This window comes from Piliocolobus tephrosceles, chromosome 1 (genome assembly GCF_002776525.5).
Source record: "Piliocolobus tephrosceles isolate RC106 chromosome 1, ASM277652v3, whole genome shotgun sequence".
Taxonomy (NCBI): domain Eukaryota; kingdom Metazoa; phylum Chordata; class Mammalia; order Primates; family Cercopithecidae; genus Piliocolobus; species Piliocolobus tephrosceles.
The window spans coordinates 24453586-24480824 of record NC_045434.1 but is presented as its reverse complement, the minus strand read 5'-3'; the positions used below and the strand labels follow the sequence as shown (position 1 = coordinate 24480824).

The following is a 27239-nucleotide window of genomic DNA, read 5'->3' as shown; positions in this document are numbered from 1 at the left end:
ATGTCACCACCCTGGATTAGTCTCATGTTGAAAACCAATAGTCCAGCTATATTTAATCATAAAACACTCACCATGCAAGGGGGGGGGGGGCCGATACAGTCAGCAGAACAGAAGCATTCCAAGCAAGTAATATCTGAATTTGAACACTCAAACTTGTTAAAACACAGCACTCCTAAAAACTCTAGATCAGCAGAGCCCATAGATAGAGGTTCCCACCATCCACCAGCAAGAGTTCAGGACATGCAATCCTTTCACATCAGAGTCCCTTCAGGATGGTTAAAGTTAGATCTGTGCACCTGCAACACTGCTCATGCTACATCAACTTGAATCCAGCCTCTGCTCCCAGTCTTACCACATGAGCTCTACATAGCTTATATGGGTTAGCTTTCCAGCTGGGGTGGGGAAAAGAGAAGGTCCTTTAATTAGATACGCACCCTATGCTTAAACGTGTTCCATTTGAGAAGCCATAAACAAAAAGTCTATTTTTCTTTATTGCTGGTATATTTTGTTATCAACTCATTATCCCATTGTGGGTGATCCTAGCTAAGAATGATCAAAGCAATAAAGATACTTAAGTTGGAGTAAGGCAGGGGAACTACAAAAAGGAAAATCCCTGCACCATCATCACATTGGACTGGGGGAGGTAGTTTATTAAAACCACTTCTTTTTCTTCTTTCTTTCTTTCTTTCTTTCTTTTTTTTTTAAAGAGACAGGGTCTTGCTCTGTTTCCTAGGCTAGACTCAAACACCGGGGCTCAAGCAATCCTCCCGCCTCAGCCTAAGTAGCTGGGACTACAGGCGCATGCCACTACTTCCAGCTCACTTCTTCTTAATTAGGGTTTTATATTTCCCAACTGGAAAGAACCACCTTGTGAGTTTATTACCAAGAAATTGAAATTAAACTCTTTCAATTTTAAATTGAACTCTTAAATTGGGTAAGTGACTTAAGACTAAGTCTTAAGTCTTAAGACTAAGAATACTAATTGCATAGTGCATATATTGAAACACAGAGCACGAACTGCTGAGCAGCTCATCTCACCAAACCTAAGAAGGAAACTGGAACAAAGATTAGAATCATTCCACATTTCATAGCAGGCCCACTGATTTCTGCTTGCCCATGTTAGAACACCTCCAAAGGAGACTGCCTGATTCTGACATGAAAGAAAACAGTAGTTAATTCTTCAAAATCCTTTTTTCATTAAGTACATAAGTTTTTATAAACCCTGATTCCCTCCCTCCACCCCTGCCCTAAAAAACAGTGTTTCTTACCCAGTGTAATCCCGTTTAGAGTTTTTCCTTCTATAGAGGACAGCCAGAATCATGCTGATGAGCAGAGTGAGACCTAGGACCACAGCAGTAACTATGCCCACCACTACCCAAACTGGAAACACAGGCAAATTCTCTAGAGAAAAAGAACAAAATAGTTTTTGTTTTGTTTTGTTTGTTTGTTTTGAGATGGAGTCTCGCTCTGTCGCCCAGGCTGGAGTGCAGTGGCCGGATCTCAGCTCACTGCAAGCTCCGCCTCCCGGGTTTGCGCCATTCTCCTGCCTCAGCCTCCCCAGGCGCCCGCCACCTCGCCCGGCTAGTTTTTTGTATTTTTTAGTAGAGACGGGGTTTCACCGTGTTAGCCAGGATGGTCTCGATCTCCTGACCTCGTGATCCGCCCGTCTTGGCCTCCCAAAGTGCTGGGATTACAGGTTTGAGCCACCGCACCCGGCCAAGAACAAAATAGTTTTAAGGTACATTGCTACAGAGAGAAAACATGGAATTTTATTAAATTAACAAGCAAGTATTTTCATTTAGCAGTTACTATATCCTCTTTTATTATACAAACTATGAGATCCCACTGTCTATCCTATTACTATGTAATTCATGACATGTGAATATTAGATAAGAAAGAATGAACTATGGAACTAAGCATTTCTACACCTACAATCCCTCTCAGTGCTCTAAAGAAAAACTGGAGGTGTGAATTTACCTGGATCTACTCTCCGACAAAGCAGACTTTGTCTCAAAAATGAGACACCAGAACCTGCATTTCCTGTTTGTTCTCAAAATCAAAAGGGAGAAATAACTGTGCTGTTGTTGAAAACTTTCTCCTGGAGAGTATAAAACAGTATGAATCTCCTTCTTTCCCACTGTCCATCACATCCAAACATAATGAATTTGGTCTTTCTTCTGATTAACACTGAAAAGTTAATATTCCTGAAATTAGACTAATAGGCTCCAGACGGTAGGAATAAAAATGGAGAATCAGCCACTCTGGGTCAGAATGAGCAACAGTTCCCCAATTCCATGTGTGTTTGGTAGAGCCACAGGATCACGGCAACGGGGAGCACAACTGTATGGCAAAAATCCTCCCTCCAAACCCACCATGAAATGCAACTCTTGTTCTCCATCCAAACATGAGATAAAGGAGACTGCATTATTACTGCGAAAATACTCAAGGAAGTACCTTTTTCTACGACATAGAGCCTAATGTGTCCAGGCTGGACAACGATGTCAGGAGGGTTTTTGACATCACAAATATAGGTGCCATTGTGTACAAACTGCATATTTTCTATGTTGATTGATGCATCTTTCTTGTCAAGGTCTCCAGCCCAGCTGATTCTGTCTTTAAATGGTGGATAATTCCCAAGGTACACTTGCCCTTGGGAGTAGTGGAAAAACTGCAATTAGAAAAAAGGAACACATGAACTATTCTCAAACGCAGAATTCCTAAACTCTGTAATGTGCATGCTATGAAAGGTTCTTTTAAAGACTTCATACTGTAAGAAATGCAACATCATACTACAAATCACAAGTTATGGAATCTAAGCCAGATAGAAGTTTAGAGATCATGGGACTCAACTCTGCCAGGTTTCAGTGGAAGAATCAGACTCATATGTCATCTTGAATCCTCTCAGTATTTCACTGATATAATTATTACCACCCATAATTTTATAAAAGACAAAATGGAGACTTAAGAGAAGCCATTTTCCCAAGGTCCCAATGATAGTAATTGGGGACTCAGAGTAAAATTTAGACCCATCTGAGTCTTCAAAGTCAATGTTCTTCCAATAACACCATAATTGAGCCCAGTGATTCCTAAGGCTTCAGAAAGCTTAGTGTTCACTTAGTTTACCACTGAGATACACAAAGGCACAAAGGAAAAGAATCCTAAATATCTCAGATCAGCTAATCTGAGTTTCTCCCTCTTCCTTCTGGTTTCCTATGGAGAAGTCATGGGTGTGTGAAAGGAACAAAGTCCAGATAACACAAGATACTCTTGCTGGCTTTTGAAAGTTCAGCCTTTGACCCCTTTCTCTTTCCACTCCTCACTCTCTCCTCAGTCCTGCTTTCAGCAAAGGAACTGTCTTCTCAAAGTAAACCTTGTCAAATTCAGCACCCGGAGGCAGGGTTAAGGCCCAGTGGGAGGGGATCCATCCTCACACGTGGCTCTAATCCAAGCAGCTATGCTGGAGGCCTGATGTCTGGTTCATGGCCCGGGTGATGGTGGAGCTGGGGATAGAAACCAGCTCTATTAGCAATGCCAACAGAACATTTTCAGAACTGTTTGAGCATGCTGAAAACGCCAGTACAGACTCATCCATTCCCATGATTTAATGATCATCTGGATTTTCTTAACTCCCAGACCTCTCATCAATAGCGTCCCGTAAGCTCTAGACTCCTCGCCCAACTGCCTACTCACTTTACCACGTCACTGCCCCTCTCCCCCAAGCTTGTCACCTTCTCTTACAAGCTTCATCTTCCCGTCTTCATGTATCCCATCTTCACTGATGGCTACCGTTTCTTTCCCAAACCATAAATCTTGAAGTAATCCTTGATGCTCTTTCTTCCCATCCAGTTAATCCCCCAATATTGTCAATTTGTCTCATTAGTTTCTCTCAGTTCTCTCTTCTCTCTATTCAGTTCCCAATGACAATATCTGTTTTTATGCTTTCATTATCTTGGGCTATGGCCTCTTAACTGGTATGTCTAATTCATCATCTTCCACAATGTCTAAATGATCACTGATAAAGAATAATGGTTATTATTAGAACATTTATCAAATATTTACCCTGCAATTCATATGATCTAAATGCTTGTTAAGAACCTGAAGGGTCTGAGATTTTACCCTACTTACAAGCTAACAAAGTTACTTGGCCACATGTTCATACATGCTGACAGAAGACACAGACTCCTGTGAAATCTTCACTCCCATGAAGAGGACTCAGAAACAAAGAACCTTATGAGAAGAAAGCATGTGTTTGTTCCCCCTGCCCCCCAAGTCCCACAGCCATGACATGGAGGGGCTCACATGGATGTTGTGCAGGCAGAGGCATTACATCACAGCGCAGTAACCCCAAGCTCAGGGAACACAAATCTCTTACAAGGGGCAGAAGACATGTCTGACTTTAGCCCTGAAAGGAGACACTACCTTCACTATACTCAAGAATAAACAAACCTGTCCTCTGCTCCAGAGGGAAATATCATCTCTGCTTTCCAAGGCTAATTACTGCACAAAAAAAGTCCAGAACAAAGGCAGCCAGTGCCTTTGCTAGCAAGGTGTGCAAAAAAGTGAAAGACCCACGGAAAACTGTCTCCCAACAACTCTCCAACCCTCACAACCACCCTGCAAGGTGAGATTCACCTACCTGGTATTTCATCAATAGGGAATGTGAGGCTCAGGAAACCTTGGTTACTTTCCCAAAATCACAAGTTTTAGAGATGGAATTCAAACTCAGCTTTGATTTCAAAGCTCATGCTATTTTCAATGTTTAATGCCTCTCAGGTGAGATCATGTCTTATCTGTTCAAAGTCCTTCACTCTCTCTTCTTCACCAGAAAAATGAACCATAAACTCTCAGCTTTGCAAACGAATCCTTCCATCATCAGCTCTCTGCCTTCCCTTCCCACAACATCTCCACATATTCTCTGCCTTACATTTGTGAACCAGCGGGGATGAGCTACATGATGCTGTTTCCCAGCACTGGGTCTAAGACAGCTCCCTCTGTCAGGCTCCCTCATTGACTGGGGGCCATTTGAAGGCAGGGGGTAAGTTGTATTTATCTCTGTACTCCTTAGCACTTTGCACACAGCCGGAACTACATAGTTTGCTGAACCAAACTGAGGAATAATGCCTTGGTCAAACCTTTGAGAGATGGAAATAAAACAGTGAAAAATTCACAGAAAAGACTAGAATCATTATCAATCAATATTTTTAAAGTACAAGCCATGGTGCTAAAGCTATGAGGTATACAAAAGATGTAAGAAAAAAAAAAAAAAAACAAAAACAAAAGATGTAAGATAGGCATGTCCTCTTAAAACAACCATATTCAGGATGAAGAAGAGGAAAACTGTCATATTAAGGGATCTGTATTACAGGAATGGCCCAGATAAGGGTAGTGAGTTTTTTTTTTTTTTTTTTTTGAGACGGAGTCTCGCTCTGTCACCCAGGCTGGAGTGCTGTGGCCGGATCTCAGCTCACTGCAAGCTCCTCCTCCCGGGTTCACGCCATTCTCCTGCCTCAGCCTCCCGGGTAGCTGGGACTACAGGCGCCCGCCACCTCGCCCGGCTAGTTTTTTGTAGTTTTTAGTAGAGACGGGGTTTCACTGTGTTAGCCAGGATGGTCTTGATCTCCTGACCTCGTGATCCGCCCGTCTCGGCCTCCCAAAGTGCTGGGATTACAGGCTTGAGCCACCGCGCCCGGCCAAGGGTAGTGAGTTTTAAGGGCTAAAAGGTTTTTTTAAAAAAAGAGGCATTATGGAGGAGACAGAAGGCAAAAATGGGGTACAGCTTAAATGGCAAGTGTTCAGAAGTAGGAAAACAAAGCACAAAGCATTTTTATTAAACTGGAAGTGATGCCGTAAGACAACACAAGCATGGCTAACGTGGTAGGGCTGGGCCAAACTGTAAGGAGCTTTTAATTCTAGACAAATGTTGTCAGCAACAGGTATCTAAGTTTCTGACAACCTGCAGTGAAAAGGTGAAAGAACTGTTATAAGACTACGCACCTGCTGGCGTATGAGGGTTGGATTGAAAGATGAAAACACAGAAGCAGAAGAATAACAAGGGGTTACTGCACGAGACCAGGCACACAGTTAACATTGCTCAATAGACAGTAGAGACACAGGAAGGCTGACAAAAAGCTAGATGCCAGAAACAAAGTAGGAAGAACCAGCAAAGGTTCTTGTTTCTTGGGGACAGAAGGGAAGTGGTAAGGGACAGGGAACGAAAGGACAGAAAACACAAAACAAAACAAAAATTGATCACAAAACTCATCTCTAGATGAACACAAGTACCCCCCCCCCCCCCCCAAAAAAAAAGCAAAGAAGGGAAACAGAAGGGAGAAAAAAGGAGTTCAGTTTCAGATATGTGGATCCCGAGGCCATGGGCCAAAAAAGTCATCTACAGTATGGCTTTTGAACATACCGGGTTTGAATATACTTTTCCTGTAAAACCTACAAAAACAAAAAAGCAACCCACTCATCTTATTAAATGTGTCCTGACATTATGGAATTAAAGGATCCTATGTCAATAACTGAACATGCTGGGATTAACTGCAATGAGACTCGTGTGTAAGTATAAATTGATTAGCTAAAAATATTAATCAGAATTACAGCATGTTCTGAACAGTAAGTCTGAGTTATGTAAACCTTCATGGACCCACATGACCAGACTGTTTCCAGCATAAATGGAACTGTTCTTTAAAAGAAAGTTATTACCTCTGGGTGTCTTCCTGATGACTGCTTCATTTTCTATGGACTTAAATAATGGCTTTCACACCGACTCCTGCAGAAGACTTCAGTGGGAAATCTTTAAATGTTTAAATAGTTCTTTGGATTCTCTTGAGTAAACTTATGTGTTTAATCTTGCCTCTGTGGGAACATTAGTGTATGTTCTATGCTGATGCCATATTTATGTGAAGCAGAGAATGCCTTTGTATGTCTTCCCATGCTATCTGTATGGATTTCTGTGCTACCATTATGGCTACTGTAAGGGAAGGCCTCTCTTATAAAGACCTCTAGACTATGCATTCTCCATAGGGCAGATTCTCCCCCAAGGGAGCAAACACTTGCTCTTGGGTAGGAAGCTTTGAGAAAATCTTACTCTTTTATATGTAAAACAGATACAGAGGATATCTACCATATTAAATTTCATGGAAGGGGGCAGAGATTAAGAAAAAATGTCAAAAGGCTCCTTTTAAAAATAAATTGTAAAAAATACTGAGAAGCACTGCCTTAAGTAATCCCTAAAACCTATGAGGCAGTAAATATTATTAGCAGAGTTTTCTACCTGAGAGAGAAATAATATATAAGGAAAATCATACCGTATTGAACTTTCAACAATTCTAACCTGTGTGGTGTGGCCACGGGTGAATAATCTTGAGTCAGTGTCTCCCATCCTCCCCACCCTGTCTCCCACACAGAGCTGTGAGGAGTAAATGGCATAGGCATGTGACGGGCCCAGCATCTAGGTGGTGATCAACAAATGTAACTCACCATTCAGAAGAAGAATTGGGTATTCTTTTTTTTTTTTTTTTTTTTGAGGCGGAGTCTCGCTTTGTCACCCAGGCTGGAGTGCAGTGGCGCGATCTCCACTCACTGCAAGCTCTGCCTCCCGGGTTCACGCCATTCTCCTGCCTTAGTCTCCCGTGTAGCTGGGACTACAGGCACCCGCCACATTTTTGTATTTTTAGTAGAGACGGGGTTTCACCGTGTTAGCCAGGATGGTATTGATCTCCTGACCTCGTGATCCGCCCATCTCAGCCTCCCAAACTGCTGGGATTACAGGCGTGAGCCACCACGCCCAGCTGGGTATTCTTAACGATAGATGACAGACTGTCCTTGCTGAGTACTGACAACCTGAAAAGTGCAACAGTACTAAAATATGTGCGAATATCTGAAGGGCATTCAACATGCTGGGAGAGCAACAGTAACAACAAATTGTGCATATTAGTAACTCAAGAGCTAGACACTTTCCTGAGCACTTGTCTTGTATAATCTTACTTTATCCTCCTAACACCCTTGTGTGGGAGGTTTTATCATCTCCATTTTACAGACCAGAACCAGGATAGTCAGTTCATGTTTAATAAACACCCACTGCATAACCAGCACTCCACTAGTTACTAACTAACCTTTTTTTCAACCCTCTGGTGCTGTATTTCTATTACATTCTTCATCTTACTCCAAAGTCATCTATATATCAGCCTTCCTCCTAATCATCTCTGGGTGACAGCAAGGATTGTTTTAGACATTTTTGAAGGCCCTACATAACCCACTACATAGTAAGCTCCTAATCAATATTGCTAAATCAGATGGACTATACGCTAAATTAAAAAAAAAAAATCAAATCAGAAGGTACATACACACATATATAATTTGGTAATACATAAAATAAATATCAATAAAAATGGGGCAATGAAAGATGAAAAGATGCAGGATAAATCCTGATTAGAGTCAATTAAGATCAATTTCAGAATAGGATTTGATGGTGGAGAGGAACTGAGCAAAGACGAGGAAACCAGCTGCATTTAAGACATGCTGAACTTATTTTATCCTGAAGCAAGAGAAGGGCCTTGAAGTCTATAATAGATAATAAATACACTCATTTTAGAAATGAACCATCAGAAAAATGGATCACTAATTATACAGCAGTAAAGAAACCTGTGAGGTAGGAGTAGCCAAGAGCAGTCAAGCATTCTTACCGACACAGTAGTGTCAGCCCCCTCTGGCTGGAAGCTCCACGTGACTGAGGTCAACCCGCCAGTCTTATTAGTAGACTTGAACTTGCAGGTCAGCTTCCCTTGTGTACCATTTGCCACGAAGATTTCTTTTGGTGTATACACTTCCAAGGCTGATACTCCAGCTGTCACTGAAGAGAGAGGAATAAGGGTAGTTAAAAGTAGGACTTAGCATGAATACTACTGCACATTTTTGCCGGACAAGAAAAGATACAGCAAAGTTACTAGATACATACAGTAATTCACTGCCATTACATATTTCTGGCAGAATATTCTATAGCTAAGTTCAATCAGAATAGTACCATAAACAAAATAATTGCTGATGGTTTAGGTTTGTATTGCTTTTTAGTTAAGATATGTTTATTAGTTTGGCTATATTGAATATTTATTTATCTAATAGACTTTTTAAAAGAGCAGTTTTAGGTTTACAGAAACATTGAATGGAAGGTAGAATTCTCATATTCCCTCACTCCCCCATGGCCATCCTGTTTCTCCTATTATTAACATCTGGCATTAGTGCTATACATTTGTTTTAATTGAAAAGCCAATATGGTTATATCATTGTTAACCAAAGTCTATAGTTTACATTAGGATTTGTGTTAGTGTTGTAGAGCCTATGGATTTTGACAAAGGTGTATAGTGACGTCTCCACCATTACAGTATCATATAGAATAGTTTCACTCCCTAAGCATCTCCTGTGCTACACCTGTTTATTCCTGCCCTCCTTTCCCCCACATCCCTGGCAAACACCGACCTTATACTGTCTCTATAGGTTTGCCTTTTCTAGAATGTTATCTAGTTAAAATCATGCAGCATGTAGCCTTTTAAGGTTGGCTTCCTTCTGTTAGTAATATGCATTTAACTTTCTTCCATGTCTTTTTGTGGCATAATATCTCATTTCTTTTCATTGCTGAATAATATACAAATTGTATGGATGTACCACAGTTTATTCATTCACCTTCTGAAGGACTTCTTGGTGGCTTCCCTGATGGTCTATTTTTAATGATGTGATGGGCGTATTTTTACTCCTTTAAGTAGTTCTGATGTGTATCTGTTATGCAATTGTTATCACACTGACCTCTTCTCATCATCCATGTGTAATGCAATTAAAACTATCCTAAGATATAACTTCATTTTAAAGCCGCATTTATTATTTAACTGATCCTTTTCTTACAAAGAACTTAAGGAAGAAAAATGCTTATTTTGGTTTTGCTAGTGAAACCATACCTACCATAAGATTTCACTGTGCTAGGTAAGTAAACAGCTGATTACACCGTATATCACATTTTCATTTTACCCATCAAGTTTTGTCAGTTAGCCTGAGCCCAGGAAATAGTAATTAAAATGTGTCTACCACTTGGAATATAAAAATGGCTCTTTTTTCAAGATCTGCAATCACAGGCAACTGCAGGAATTGTTAAGGATTGTTGCTAAAAGTATTTGCCAAATTGTTAAAGATTGCTAACTTGAACATCCTGCTATAAAAGCAAGGCTTTCACAGATAAAATGAAAGTCAGAAAAAGAAAAAACTTATTTGGCCTAAAATTGGTAACTTAAAAATATCCATCTTCGATATTTTTTAAAGAAATAGTTTGGAATAAATATCTGCAGTGTTGCAATTATTCTTAGAATGTAACAGATGGGGCCGGGCGCGGTGGCTCAAGCCTGTAATACCAGCACTTTGGGAGGCCGAGATGGGCGGATCAGGGCGGATCACGAGGTCAGGAGATCGAAACCATCCTGGCTAACCCGGTGAAACCCCGTCTCTACTAAAAATACAAAAAACTAGCCGGGCGAGGTGGCAGGCACCTGTAGTCCCAGCTACTCCCGAGACTGAGGCAGGAGAATGGCGTGAACCCGGGAGGCGGAGCTTGCAGTGAGCTGAGATTCGGCCACTGGCCACCGCACTCCAGCCCGGGCGACAGAGCAAGACTCCGTCTCAAAAAAAAAAAAAGAATGTAACAGATGGGCAGAATAAGGAAGAGTATTGTCAGCCAGGACTGATGGTCATTTTCAGAATTTTTTCTCCATGAAGACTTAACTGACTCTCAGCCAAGGAGAACAAGAGTACTCCCCCATTCCTCCCAACCATCTTGCAAATGTTTATTCTCAAGACACAATGGGCACTTTTGGCTATTCTTTTAAATAAACTGATAGCCATACTGCATCAAGCAGATTTTTTTTTCTGCTAAAGAGGGTGGATTATTATTTCAGGGAACAACAGATTATTATTTGTGGTCCAAACCTCAAAACAAGCATTTCTTTCAGAGGCGATGCAAACAAAAGAGTTCCTTGCTATTGTGGGTAGGCAGAAAAGTAGCCCCAGGGCACTTGAGTTCAAAATGAAGGACAAAGCACAAGACTAGACTACTGGACCAGCTTATTCCAGGAAGCAGCACTGGCTTGCAACCCTTATTCACTCTGTGTGATTTTGACTAGTTTTCTCCATGGTGGTAAGTACTGGAAAGCCACAGTCTCTAAAGTCTATAAATAAGGTTTCTTAAGGATTTTCTCTTTCTTTCTTTTTTTTTCTTTTCCCAAGTCTCAATCTTGTGACCCAGGCTGGCATGCAGTGGCACAACCTCTGCCTCCTGGGTTCAAGCAATTCTCCTGTCTCAGCCTCCTGAGTAGCTGGGATTACAGATGCCTGCCACGATGCCCGGCTGATTTTTGTATTTTTAGTAGAGACGGGGGTTTCACCATGTTGGCCAGGCTGGTCTCGAACTCCTGACCTCAGGTGATTTACCGGCCTCAGCCTCGCAAAGTGCTGGGATTATAGACGTGAGCCCCTGCACCTGGCCTTCTCAAGGATTTTCTTAAACCAGATCCCTTCCTCAAGGCCTGGTTGCAAGAGTTGTCATCCTGAAACATTATTTAAAGATGGAATTAGACCACGCGTCCAAGTTTACAGTCACGGAATTTTGAGCAAAAAGACTAACCAAATTCCCAAACGGCTTTTAGGCATCTATTTTAAGACAAAGATTTCGTTACACCAAAGTTAGTTAATAAACAGGTGACTTTTTTAAAAACACACAACACTCTTTGGCTAATTTGAATGTGTAGCTCTTAGCCAGGATTATGAAATCCAAAGCTAGCCTATCAGCTAGCTCAAGAAAAAGAAAATGACTCCACACACTGAGAAATTAGCTTCCTTCCATCCCTGGCTATCTACACTTTTCTCTAATACTACTCTTGTCATCATTTTTGGAGATTTCATCAGTCGTAAGATAAACTTTCTAAAACCTTAGTCTGTTTCTCTTCTCCAACAATCTGGGTAAAAGTGGCTGGCCTACCCCAGCCACTCATTTCTACGGTCATACCTGTTCAATCAAATTTAGCCTAAAGCTGCCTCCTTACATATTTTAAGTTCAGCATAAGGGTTTTTCTGTACACTGTGAACTATAACAAGTATAGGTGTAAACAGGCCGTAGCCAATCACCTTGTGCCAATCACCGAGTTTTGGCCAATCAAATGTAGCCAACTGTTCAAATTGTGTTCAAATAAGGCAAATGCCAAGCTATAATCAATGCAGCTGTTTCTGTACCTCACTCCCGTTTTCTGTACATCACTTTCATTTTCCTGTACATAAATCTTCTTCCACCACATGGCTGTGCTGGCATCTCTGAGACTACCTTGGCTCAGAAGGCTGCCCAATTCGCAATTCATTCATTGTTCATTTAAACTCCTTTAAATTTAAATTCAGCTGAAGTTTTCATTTTATCATACCCTAAACCAGGGCTTCTCAACCTCAGCACTACTGACATGCCTTGTAGGATGTTGAGCAGCACCCCTGGCCTCTACCAGATGACAGCAGTACCTCCTCTGCCTCCAGTTATGACAACCAAAAACGTCTCCAGACATTGCAAATGCCTCCTCAGAGGCGAAACCCCCCGGCTGAGAATCACTAGCTCTAGACCCTATCATCAGTACCTGCACCCACTCCAGAATCACGGTTTCAGGCTTCTCTACTCCCTAACTGACCACCTCTTAGCTTTCCAACATCCTCCAAAACCCTGAGTTCATTGATCCCTAAGCTGCATCAAAAACTAAAACCCCAGCATGTCTTCATTTGCTTTACTCAGATTAAACCCCATAAGCCACCATTATACTCACAGCCTAGAATACACAATCAGCTTTCTTGCCTCTCCCTTCAGGGCCTTCACCTGGCCAAACGTCTATCCTGGTTAAATTCAATTCTTTACCCACTGTGCATCTCCACCAGGGTGGCTGACCACAGCTGGACAAAAGCACACAATCCCACTGACTATTTTCGCCTTAAATTTAGGGTCACTAATCTCAAAGGGACTCAATGCTGTCTGGCAATCCATCCACATTGCCCTAGTCCATCTGCTTTCTAGTGCCCTGGAGAACTATTTTAAACCTTCCTCTCTAACCTCAAATTACCACTTCCTCTGGTTTCTCACTCCCAGCTAATGACTGAGCTGCTTATTTCATTGAGAAAACAGAAGCAATGAGAAGAGAACCTCCCTATGTCCAGATACCATAGCTACCCACCTCCCTGCATCCGTGCCCATTCTGCTTTCCTTGCGCTCCTATGAAGAAAGTGTCTGTCTGCATTCCTCTCCAGGATGAACCTCTCTACTGCACATTGCATCTCATCTCTTGCCTACCTAAGGACATTCATTGATCCAGCAATTCTCCCTCTTCTGAATTTTTCACTCACTACTGAATTACCACCAGCAGCAATATAAACACATATACTTATATTTATATCCCAGGTTTAGAGAAAAAAATCTTGACCCTGCATCTCCCTGCAGCTCTGGCCCCTTTGTCCTCCTTTATTTTACCAATCTTGAAAGAACTGTCTGTACACACTGTGTCCAATTTCTCTCCTCCTCTGTTCTCTTGAATAAATCCAATTTAGGCTTTCATCTCCGTTACTCCATAGAAACTGTTTTTGTTAAGGAATGCAATGATCTCTATGATTAATTCTCAAATCTTGTCTTATTGCCCTATCTGAAACCTCTGACAGTTACTCCCTCCTAAAACTTTTTGTTTTGTTTTTGAACAGTTTAGCTTTTGGAATGCCTCTCCCTCTTGATTCTCTTATCTCATTGACTGCTCGTTCCCTGGTTCTCCTGACCTCTATATGATTAAGAGCCCACATCATTTCTCTGACTGCTTGTCTACTTAACATTCCTTCTCTTGGTGACCTCATCCAGTTTCAAATGCTCCCAAATGCTGATGACACCTGTATACACACAGTATACACACACCTGTATATACACACACCTGATGACACCTGTATACACACACACACAGCCTATTCAACTTTGCTTGGATATAATTGGCATCATCTCAAATTTAATATGTCCAAATTAAACTCCTGATTCCCAACCCCCAAACTTCCTTTTCATGGGCTTCTCCAAATCAGTGAATGGCAACACTGGTTTTCTAGTGGCTGAGACCAAAACCCTGAACTAGTTTGTGACTCCTCTCATTTGCACAACTTTCCTCCAAGCTGTCAGCTACACAAGTCATCTCTACTTAGAAACCTATCTAGAAACTGCTCTCTCTCTGCCTCATTTAGTGTCACCATCTTGGTCCAAGTCACTGTCATCTTTCACCTGAATTAAGTATTGATAGCTTCCTAATTGGTGTCTGCCTCCTCCAGCCTTCCCCACTTCACAGCAACTAGTCCACAGAGAGGCCAAAGAGATCTCGTTAAAATTCAGGTCGAATCATATCACTGTTCTACTGAAAATCCTCTAAGGGTATCCCATCAGCCAGATCAGGCCAGTCAGTCCTCATGTGCCCCACAAAGTCCTACATGAGCTAACTCTCCTGACTACCTCTCGGACCTCACTGCCTACCCTGACCCCCCTCAAATATGTTGCAGCAGCCACCCTGGTCACCATGTTTTTCCTCTGCCTATGGTGAGTGTACCCCAGATAGAGAATGCTATGGACAAAGAGACCAAAGGTATCCTAGGAAATCATGACGCATGGCCAACTGTGTCAAATGCTGAGAGCTGGGTGCTCTACGTAGCTGATGGTAGGGAGAAATTTTAGTGAAGATCCTTGCTTAAAACTACACATGGTTTCCTTGCACACAGCATCTAAAATTCAAATCAACTTTTGCCAAGCACAGAGCAGCAGTTTCTGACCAACTACAAAGAGCACGAATGGCATCTTGTTAGAACTGTTCTCCTGTGTGGCTCAAGAGAGAAACGAAATCACAGGTTACCCTCTCAGGCTGTATTCCATGCAGTCCGAGCAAGGGATGTGCTCACTGGTTTCTTAAACAATTGGGAATGGTTTGCTTTGTCCATTCCCCTGCCTTTTTTTAAATGACTAGGAGTATTATGGAAATACATAGTAAAATTATTGTTGAATTCAGACAGCTCATCCGCAGAGTCATAAGAGAGTTTTTAGGGGCTAGTTAAAATGGCTAAAAATGCAAATGTAAAGACCATTGAGATATACAGAAACCATTGTTCTAATCTATATTCCATGTCACTGAAGACTAGAATCTCAATCTGAATAAGAGATTAAATAGGTTTCTTTGAGGCCGAAGATTTATAATTACGGCATAGTGGCAAAAATGGCTGTGAAATGTATTACTACATTTGGTTCAAGCTTTGGTTCAAAAACTATAGATGGATTTTAAAAAGCCTGTTGATTCCTGAATAAAATTGCTTTGAGAATAAAAACACAGAAATGAAATGAAATAAAACAGATTAAATGATATACAAACGTTTTCATATCCTGCCAACTTTGGATTCTGAGCTCCACATAAACTTGCATACAAACATCAACATGTAAATGACAGCTGCTGAGCTTACTTTCTCTCTGGGGAACAGTCCTATAAGGAGTAGAGAACTCCTGCTGAGTTATGCTAGAGTTTAAAGGGCAAGAATATAAACAAATAAAATCCAAATAACCCTTCTCTTAGAGTACTCTGGGGAATAAGCTTTCTAAAAGGTACTGCGTTGCTCAGAGGTATCATTTAGCAATGAAGTAAGTGATATACTGACCCTCAAAATAGGAGATCAATTCAAATGAAAAAAGCCCACGAAGTCATTTGACAAGTAATCAAAAAGTCTGTGGAATCATCTGACTAGAGGTCATTTTTACAATAATCAAAGGATATTCAAAACGTAATATTCTTACAATTTGGATGGACAACCAGAACATTTCAGAAAGAAAACAAAAAAGTAAAGATGGAAAACAAAACAACATCCATCACAATCACAAAGAAAAAGGCAAATTCAAGAGTGGTTCACCTAACAGGCTATTTCCTGACATGACTGACCTATTTCAATATTCTGAATTACTGAAACAATAGTGTAAATAATGTCTCCCAACTACATGCCAAGATGATCTTACTCCAAGTAAATTCAAACTCTCATACCATACAATCATTTGAAATACACTGTGGCAGCATTATTAGGAACAAATAAACACGTTCAGAGCAGGAAACACAGGCAGGGATACTGAAGCTGTTACTGGTTGAAGCAATTCCATGTCATGTTACTACTGGGTCCATTTATAGCATACCAGTTTGTAAAAAAACTTTATCTTTTTTTTTTTTTTTTGAGACAAGAGTCTTGCTCTGTTCAGGCTGGAGTGCAGTGGAGCAATCTCAACTCACTGCAACCTCCGCCTCCTGGGTTCAAGTGACTCTCTGGCCTCAACCTCCTGAGTAGCTGGGACTACAGGTGCGCACCACCACACCTAGCTCATTTTTCTATTTTTTTAAGTAGAGACGGGGTTTCACCATGTTGGTCAGGCTGGTCTTGAACTCCTGACCTCAAGTGATCCACCCGCCTTGGCCTCCCAAAGTGCTGGGATTAAAGGTATAAGCCACCTCACCCGGCCCCTAGAAACCTTATCTTTTTAACACACTGCGTTAAGGTTTTCCTTGTAATTGAAAAAGGCTTTTGTTGTGAATTTTTTTAAGCACTTTGATGTTACCAGTATAAACTCCTGCTTAAAAGAGTACAATCAAGCAATCTATTTAAACAGCGTTCTGACCTATCTCTTGTTCTCTGTTGGTACACAGCAAGAGTCTGATATTGTAATATCTCCTAGTAAGCAAAAATATGACCTTTTAAAACATACTAGGAGAGAGGAACAAAAGAGAATACTAAATACAAATTCAGGGTAGTAGTTACAACTGGAACAGGGTGGAGGAGGCAGGAAATGAAAGGCACACACTATTGGTAATGTTTTATTTCCTAGGCTGGTCACGAGTACATGGGTGCTCATTTTAATACTGATAGTGTAAAATGTACACACATACACTCTTTGTATATATTTTACTTTTTACAATCAAAATTCTACAAAAGAGAGAGACAGGAAGACATTAGTAAAGCAATAAAAGATTTACTTTTTAAGTTTCAGAATGCTCCAGTGAAAATTCCACACGATTCCCTCACAGTGTCTACTGTGACTTCTACAATCAGGCTGGATAAAGTAAAGCTGACTCAACGACGTGTGCTGTGGAGATAACGCATGCACAGAGCTGCCTTGCTGCCACTGTGGGGTCAGACTCAAATCTCTCCTGGGAACAGGGCCACCCTGCAGCTGAAGTGGGCTCTTTCCTCTCGCGAATCAGGGCTGCTATTGTAGACCTCTCTCGGCTGGATGGCACAAAGTAGGGGAGGGCTGCAAAAGTATACTCCATTCAACAAGCCCTAAGTATTAATTAACTAAGCTTTTCATTAGTCAGGAACACACTCTTCTGCACTCTTTGTCTAAAGTTATGCTTCAGGCCTTAATCTCAAGGGACTTCTTCCTAGCGTCTGCCCCACACTCCCCACCCCGTGCTCCCAGGCATCCTGTCCTTTCCTTGTCAATGCTCTCCTCACATCCCACTAAATGACTGGTTGTCTGCACCCCTCAGAGGGCAAAGGGCTGTGTCTACCTTGTTTACCATTATATCCTCATTACCTGACAAATGCCTAGCCCTTTCACAATGTGTTCAACAAACACTTGTTTGAATGTCAGGAAAAATGAATGAATCAGTGAATGAATGAATGAATCAATAAAGAATACAATATATCAAACTAAACTCAGATAAGCTCAGCCATAAAAATCAACTTGCTCTACAACAAATGGCTTCAGCATAATGCCCAACATAAAAAGTGTCTGAGGAGATGATTTGGGGTCAACTTTGAACGCTGACACTACCTTGGAGGATGCTTAGATATGTTTCCTCCAAGAATCATCTTTCTGTGTGAGAGAATCATCCCAAAGGAGACTCACCTTTTGAAACATTTGATTACAAAAAAAAAAAAAAAAAAAAAAAAATCCAGCCAGACAAGGTGGCTCACACCTATAATCCCAGCATTTTGGGAGGCGGAGGCAGGACGGTGGTCTGAGCCCTGGAGTTCAAGACCAGCCCTCGTCTTTACAAAAAAATATTAGCTGGGCATAGTGGCTCAAACCTGTAATCTCATGATCTCAGCTACTCAGGGGGCTGAGATAGGGAGGATTGCCTGGGCCTGGGAGGTGGAGGCTGCAGTGAGCTGTGATTGTGCAACTACACTCCAGCCTGTGTGACAGAGTGAGACTGTCAAAAACAAAACAAAACAAAACAAACAAACAAACAAAAAAACCATGTACTTTTACTAACACACAAGATTACCAAATCCCTCTCAGAGTCAATTCCTTCCGCTCATGATCGATGTCCAGCTGGCCACATATCTATCCTTAACCTTTTTTGTACCAACAAAGATCTTTCTGTTCCTCAAATGAGAAATGCTCAAAGGGTCCTGAATCAGGCCAGTCATTGAACTAATCACTTGACTTTTTAAAGCCCTGGGATTTCTTCTTGCCCTCCTCTATATATGTACTGTTCATCTCTCTCTCTCTCCTGCAAATGGTCTCCTTTCTTCAATCAACCATTCATTATTTCAAACCCACACTGAAACTCAGCCTCTACTCGAATGTACTGACAGTCTAGTGGAGACAAATAAACAAACATCTACAGTGCGGCTGCAGAAGCACCGTGCATGGCCGCTGGGATGCACAAAGTGCATTAGGAGATCTTCCACAGCGCAGGCTTCCATTAAATACTAAAGGCTCAAAACACGAAGCAGGCAACACAAATGCCCCAGTTGCAGTTAGCTTGAATTGTATCATCTGCATAAAGCATCCAAACATTTCTCAGTTCTTAGCAAGCAGATGAAAATAAGGAACTTTTGGTAGAACAATCAGATTTTACCTCTGCTAGAGTACAGTGGACTAAAATGCTTAACATAAAGAACATGTTGAAAGCTCTGGAGGCATAGCTGATAGATAGGAAAATAACACTCTCACATAGTTTACACTTCCCAGGTGCTGAAATGGCATATTAAAAATGCTCTTCAGGAAAAAGACCACTGTACCTTAAATCTATCTTTCTGAGCTCTCAAATCTTATCCAGTTTATAGTATGTTTGAAGATATATGAACCAAAATTTAACTGAAACCAGAAAAGGCCAATACAATTATTTATATGAGGACAGAACAAGAGATTGGAAAGAATACGCCTATGGTTGATGGCAATAAGAGTATATCACTCTCCTCCAAAATACAGCAAACTTTTTAAAAAATTTAAAAATACTGCCTACTGAAAAATATTAAATTACTCTATATGATATCATAATAATAGATATATGTCATTGTACATCTGTAGAAACCCATAAAACGTACAACAGAAATAACGAACCCTAAGATAAATACAATGGTCTTTGGGTGATAATAATGATGTGTTATCATCATTATCCAAAAACTTCTCTAAACAGTCTAAGTCTTAAAAGAATAGTAGTGCCTGGGGTCCTACCCCTACCTCCAGGAATTCTGATTTAATTGGTAAGGGGGATGGTCTGGATATCAGGAAGTTTAAAAAGCCCCCAGGTGATTTGAAACATGTAATTACTACCCAGCACACAAATGAGATGTTGGGACTTCACTTATGATGCTATTATACAATAAGACCACGCCTGAAGCAGATGAGCCACGCCTTGCCTGGCATTTGACTGCAGGTATAGGTATGTTCACTTGTAAAATACATATTAGTGCACATGCATGAACCTGAACTTTTCAAAATACCAGGGCAGTGCTCTACTCAGCTTCTTAATCAGTAACACACTTGTATAAGTTTCCATGTCGACAGAGAAAAATTACAAAAATCTACTTTATTCTGAAGACTGCAGTGGCAGCCTGAGTTAACACGACATTGGTGTCCAAAGTCCACAAATTATATATAAAACCACCCACAAGTGTGTGTGCTATTTTTTATTGTGATTTTAATGGTTTAAAATGTACTTTGGAAACAAATGAAATATGCACTAAGCATTTGGAAGCTCTGAAGTGCAGCTGTGCCAGGTGCGGTGGCTCACGCCTGTAATCCCAGCACTTTGGGGGGCTGAGATGGGTGGATCGCTTGAGCTCAGGAGTTCAAGACCAGCCTGGGTAACATGGTGAAACCCCATCTCTACCAAAAATACAAAAAGTTAGCCAAGCCTATGGCGCACACCTGTAGTCTCAGCTACTTGGGAGGCTGAGTGGGAAGGATCGCTTGAGCCCAGGAGGCAGAGGTTGCAGCAAACGGAGATCAGGCCACTGCACTCCAGCCTGGGTGACAGAGTGAGACCGTCTCAAATAAATAAATAAAGCTCAGCTACTAGAATCTACTAAAGAGAGCTTGAAAATCACTGTTCTGCTTGGTTTTAAGAAATTCAAAGGCCGGGAGCGGTGGCTCACACCTGTAATCCCAACACTTTGGGAAGCTCAGGCGGGTGGATCACCTGAGGTCAGGAGTTTGAGACCAACTGGACAACATGGTGAAACCCCGTCTCTACCAAAAATACGAAAATTTGCCAGGTGTGATGGCGGGCGCCTGTAATCCCAGCTACCTGGGAGACTGAGGTAGGAGAATCGCTTAAACCCGGGAGGCGGAGGCTGCAGTGAGCCGAGATCGCACCACTGCACTCCAGCCTGGGTGACAGAGCGAGACTCCGTCTCAAAAAAAAAAAAAAAAGAAAGAAAGAAAGAAAGAAATTCAAGTTTACTTCACGGTGTAAAACCCATCTGCTGCAGCTGGACAAACGGCCTAACCACAAACCAATCACCTAGGGGAAGGTAAATTAAATGGAGAAAGAAATACTTCGCCTTTGTTACAGCTGTGAGTACTTTCAAGATGTGTTTACTGTAGAGTTATCCTTTGGACTCGTTCTTAATGAGATCTGAATTTAACGCAGATTTGTCCATGACAATTTCCTATTGAAAATACATTTAAAAGCTCCTCTATTGCTTCATAAAGTCCATAATTATCAGCATGGCACACTAGGCTTTTCAAAGTAACCCTCCTTTTCCTGCTTTACATTTGGCAAAGGCTGTTGGTGGTGAGCTGGTATCAGCTTGCTCTCACTTCCCTAACATGCCACGCAGCCAGCATATCTCGGGGCTGCACTAACACAGCTTGGAACGAGGCCGACCTCTGAAAGTTTACAGAATTTCAAGACTCCACCTGAACGTCATTTTGGTAAAGCCCTCCCTGATCTCACCACCTCTTCTTCTGCCACACTCTTCAGTATTTCTCACACGACTCTGGCTGTAGTCTACTGAAGACACACCTTTCAGTGAAAAGCACAATCTCCCCTGCAATTAACTCCAGCTCCCCTGTTAGACTCACAACTCCTTGAGCCATGGAACTCCACCTTAACTTGCCTTCGGTGTGCCCAGCACCTACTACACTACCTGGTGGTCAGAGAGCTCTCAAAGAACACTTCAAAAAGAGTGAACAGATAACACCGAATTTTTTGGTTCCCTGTAAAGTGAAGTTATAATTAATGAAACATATAAGCACTATTTTTTTTTCCTAAAATAAGGAAACCAACCTGCCCTTAAATGGATGCCTAACTCTAGTCAAGCTCTCTCTGGCTCCTAGAAAAATCTGGCAAAAGAGTACAGGTTAATCAGCACTGATTCGTCACTGCCAGAAAGAGTTCAAAGGGTAAACACTCACCCTTGAACCGAAAGTAAAATATGAGTAAAGGAAGGGAAACATCTGCTCCTACTTCCTATTGAGATGCTGGCTTTATCAGAATTTTTAAAAGACAATATCAATTGAACAATTTATTTATTGAATAGATAATAAATCCTAAGTTCTGAGTGGGACGAGTCTCATTAGATACTGTACACGGAAATATATGCAATAATGTATACAACAAACTTTGTGTCCCTACAGTATGCAGGGTATGGCACAGTGCAGGGCATGGGAAAATGGCCCTCCAAGCAGGCAGTCGGCACTGCCTGGTCTGCATCTTATTGTTTATGCCACCTTACCTTCCCTAAGATAAGTTCCTACTAAACTATCCCCCTAAAATAGCAATCAGACTACAGGTAGCTAATTAGAGTCAAAATTTGAAAAATGAAGAGGTCAGGGAATATTTTATGAAAGATGCACTTGAACTTTATCTGGTATACTGAGAAGACTCAAAATAGATTGAAAGGGCATTTTGCAGAGACAGAAAAACGTGAGACGATGTTTAAAGATGAATTATGGAGATTAATTTGGCTAGAATAGAGGAAAAGTTTTAAGATGAAAAGGTAGTCTGAATTCAGATGAGCTGGAACTTGATCCTGTAGGAAGTGGGCACCACGAAGGATTCTTAAGCAGGCTTGATATGGTAACAGTGGACTTTTTGGTTGAGTTGTAAAGATATACAAAAAAGGGAGGAAAAGAAGAGACATTTGGAATAATTATTGGAAAATTTATTGGAATAATTTTTTTCCCAAAGGATTTTTGTTAGTTTCATTCTGCCTGCAATACTGGAAAAACAGAAAAATTTCCACGAGTTGACTCATCTCTAAATCTTTAAAAAACAACACTACTAACAAATGAAATTATTTTTACATGTATAAACTTGCAAACTGACTTTAGATATGTGAGGGATATTTTTAAAAACTTAAGTATTGCATACATTTACTTTCTTTTTTTTTTTGAGATGGAGTCTTATCCTGTTGCCCAGGCTGGAGTACAATGGCGCCATCTCGGCTCACTGCAACCTCCGCCTCCTGGGTTCAAGCGATTCTCCTGCCTCAGCCTCCTGAGTAGCTGGGATTACAGGCGTGAGCCACCACGCCTGGCTAATTTTTTGTATCTTTAGTAGAGATGGAGTTTCACCATGTTGGCCAGGATGGTCTCGAACTCCTGACCTCACGATCCGCCCGCCTCAGCCTCCCAAAGTTCCGGGATTACAGATGTGAGCCACCACACCTGGCGCATACATTTAATTCCTAATAGTAGGTAATTCTACATGATTATATTTGTCAAATAACTACTCCATGTTCCTTGAAGTTATTTTTTTAAACATCACAACCATTTTGATGGGACTCCTACTAAAATGTTATTATTTTCCTTCTGTCTTCATAAAAAGATAATATTGTGAGTGAAAGATTAAGGAGAAACATGAGAGTTGCCTAATTTCAAAGAATTACCCACAAGATAGTTATTAATTACAAAGGGGAAAAAAAACAGTTACTTTAGAGTGGAGAAACACGGCAGACAACACCTTAACCAAGGATCAAAGTCAACATCACCAGTAGTGGAACAAATGAGCAGCACCTTTCTCCTTAGGTCAGGCACTGAGAAGAACAGAATGTTACTTCCGTGGTGTTCCTGCCAAACATGGATAGCCTAAATCATCAGACACACCTGAATGAGGGGCAATCTACTATGTAAGTAACTTGTATAACATACATTAAAAATATTAATGTAAAACTTTAAAGAAAACGACTCAGGAAATGCTGCAGACTAAAGGTGATGAAAGAGACATGATGGCTAAGTGAATTACATGATTCTGGATTTTCTTCTGCTCTAATGGACATTACTGGATCAATGGGCATCATCCAAATAAAGTCTACATATTAGATAACAGTACTGCTACTGTTTCAATATTCATGTCCTAATTTTGATAATTACACCGTGGTTATATAACATTATGTCCTTATGTCCTCAGGAAATACATTATGTCCTCAGGAAATACACGTTAAATTATTTAGAAATAAAGGAACGGCATTTTTACTGCTCTCATGTGGAAAAGAAACACATATACAAGGTGGGAGGGGGAGGAAGGGGAGAGAAAGATTTAAGCAAATGTAATAAAATGTTAACATCTGAAAAACCTGGGTGGGCCGGGCACAGTGGCTCACGCCTATAATCCCAGCATTTAGGCTGAGGCAGGTGGATCACCTGAGGTCAGGAGTTCGAGATCAGCTTGACCAATATGAGGAAACCCTGTCTCTAATAAAAATACAAAAATTAGCCGGGCGTTGGTGGCATGCGCCTGTAATCCCTGCTACTTGGGAGGCTGAGACAGAATTGCTTGAACCTGGGAGGCGGACGTTGCAATGAGCCAAGATCACGGCATTGCACTCCAGCCTGGGCAACAAGAGCGAAACTCTGTCTCAAAGAAGAAAAGAAAAGAAAAGAAAAGAAAAGAAAAGAAAAGAAAAGAAAAACCTGGGTGAAGGATAGATAGTATTCTTTGTGTTCTTTCTGAACCTTTATGTAAGTCAGAAATTTTATCAAAATAAAACTGCAAAAGAAAGAACTACAGTATTCCATTTAACCTTTATTTGGTAGCTCAGAACTTGTGTGGACATTAGGAACATAATACAACTTAGTGTGCCCTCTGGGGCCACTAAGGTATGTCGGACTGTTTGCTTCTAGCCAGATGTCTCCAGCCATGATTATTTTTTAACTTTTGTAAATACTTTTAACATTCTTATTGTCTACTCCATGCAGATTGGGCCAGGCCACTGCTGATTACAGCTTGCCTCCAGTAGCCTCTATTTCACCTCTAATTAATTGTTCTGTTATAGGCTTGAAAATTCATCTAGTTCACATTCATTTTACACATGAAAATACTCTAGCCCAAAAACGTATTGAAGGTATCCAGATTATAAAGAACAGAAACAGGATTTAAACAATTCCGAAGTTCTTTTTTTGTGATATCATACTGATTTGATCAGTGTATAAAATACAAAGTCTCTTGGTGAAGAACTGTGTTACAGGTAAAGCTCAAGAACTGGAAGGAATGGGTTTTGCCATACTAATCTTAGCTTCCTATTAGCCTTTTTTTTGGTTTACTTTCGAGTGGCCAAATATGCCTCTGCAGATTAGTCAAGTGTTGATGTATTTCAAGATTTTCCCCTAAGCCTGCTCTTTAACAAAGAAACCTACATGTTTCATAATCTCTGGATATTTTACACCTTACTGAGTTGGCTGCCTGTATTGCCTGAAGTTTAGATTACTACTCGCTTTGGTTTATATACACAGACAACAATCCAACAAAAGACTAAAAGAACACATGCCATTAAGTCATCTGAAACTGACTGTAGCTTAGAATGTACAACAAAATTTTAGAGCACCTTGTTCCTCCAAAAGTATTTTTCCATATATTTTCAGATAATTGAAAGAACTTTTTGCTTCCTGACTTACTGTAAACATTTAATGGAATGAAATATCTTGAATTCCTTGGGGTCATTCTACCCAAAGGACTGGGATTTATTCCAGGGTTTCTGAATGGCAAGAGTTGCCTGGAACAGCCAAATCCATGAAGTGGTTGAAACTGCATCTTAAGAAGGGCGATATGAAACAACTTTCAAGCCACAATGTCATTTTGAGATAATTTCCAAACCCAAATGTTTGTGTAAATTTCCATCAATGAGGGACTGTTTAAAGCAGCTATAATACCTCAACATTAAGAGAATACCACAGTATCATAAGACAAACTGAGGAAATTCTTTAGTGCTGGTATAGAATGATCTCCCAAGACATTATTAAATGAAAAGTACAAAATATAAAGCACATCATATACAAAAATTAATTCAAATAAAACACAAACTTAAATGTAAGATCTAAAACTATAAAACCCTTAGAAGAAAACATAGAAGTAAGCTCTGTGATCTTGTATTAGGCAATGGTTTCTTTTTTTTTTTTTGAGACGAGGTCCGGCTCTGTCACCCAGGCTGGAGTGTAGTGGCCAGATCTCAGCTCACTGCAAGCTCCGCCTCCCGGGTTTATGCCATTCTCCTGCCTCAGCCTTCCCAGCAGCTGGGACCACAGGTGCCTGCCACCTTGCCCAGCTAGTTTTTTGTATTTTTTTTTTTTTTAGTAGAAACGGGGTTTTACCGTGTTAGCCAGGATGTTCTCGATCTCCTGACCTCGCGATCCGCCTGTCTCAGCCTCCCAAAGTGCTGGGATTACAGGCTTGAGCCACCGCGCCCGGCCTTAGGCAATGGTTTCTTAGATACCACACCAAAGCATGAGTAACAAAATAAGTAAAAGGTAAACTGGACTTACCCAAAATTTAAAACTTTTCTGCTTTAAACTACCAAGAAAGCAGGAAGACATCCACAGAATGGGAGAAAATATTTGCAAATCATATATAAGAGACTTGTATTCAAATATATAAAGAACACTTATAAATCAACGATGCAAAGATTAAACAATTTAAAAATGGGTACTGTACATGAATATCATTTCTCCAAAGATATACATAGCCAATAAGCACTTAGCGGTGCTCAAGGATCACTAAGTCATTAGCAAAAAGGCATATTGGAACCACAGTGAAATACTACTTCACACTCACTAGGATGGCTATATCAAAAAGATGGCACTAACCAGTAGCTGGAGAGGATGTAGAGAAATTAGAACCCTCTACATTGTTAATGGGAACAGAAACGATGCAGCCTTTTGAAAAACAGTCTGGCGGGACCTCAAATGGTTAAACACAGAGTTATGATGACTCAACAGCAATCCTAAGTACGTACACAAGAGAAAAACATGTCCCTCATCTTATAAATGGATAAACAAAATGTGGTATATTCACACAACGGAATATTATGGCTATAACAAGAAATGAAATATTGATACATGCTACATCATTAATGAAAACTGAAAATGTTATGCTAAGTGAAAGATGCCAGACGGAAAAGGCCCATATTATCTGATTCCATCCATATGAAATTTCTAAAACTTGGAAACTCACAGATACAGAAAGTAGATTAGTAGTTGCTAGGGGAAGAGAGACTAAGCCCTAATGGGTGTAAGGTTTCTTTATGGGGTGATGAAAGTGTTCTAATATTATATAAGTAATGATGGCTGCACCACACTGTGAATACACTGAAAAACCACTGAATCCCACTTGAAATGGGCGAATTCCACAGTACATGAATTATATCTCAATAAAACTTCTGTTAAAAAAAAAAAAAGCAACTGTAGAACCATGTGTATGGGATGCTATCACTTACGGATTTGCTCACATCTCCATAAAATATCTCTAGAACCATACACAGGATACTAACATTGGGTTCCTCAGCAAAGGGACAGGGGACTAGGAGGAAGACTTTTTATCATGTATTCTTCTTTAACTTTTGAACTATGTCAACATACTACTCTCTAACATTTTTATTTAAATGTGAAATATAAGACCTGGTGTGGTGGTTCACTCAGCACTTTGGGAGGCTGAGGCAGGAGGATCACTTGAGCCTAGGAG

General features: G+C 40.7%; 1 protein-coding gene across 2 annotated transcripts in view; it reads right to left on the bottom strand.

The window, feature by feature from the left end:
* The window catches only part of MPZL1 (myelin protein zero like 1), a 64801-nt gene that overhangs the window by 15144 nt on the left and 22418 nt on the right, over positions 1-27239 (bottom strand). For both annotated transcript variants that reach the window (XM_023207089.1, XM_023207090.2), the window contains exons 2-4: positions 8688-8854; positions 2455-2668; positions 1269-1401 (exon numbers count right to left, since the gene is read on the bottom strand). In XM_023207089.1, the coding sequence (XP_023062857.1) occupies positions 1269-1401; positions 2455-2668; positions 8688-8854 (514 nt within the window). The remainder of the gene's footprint in view (positions 1-1268; positions 1402-2454; positions 2669-8687; positions 8855-27239) is intronic.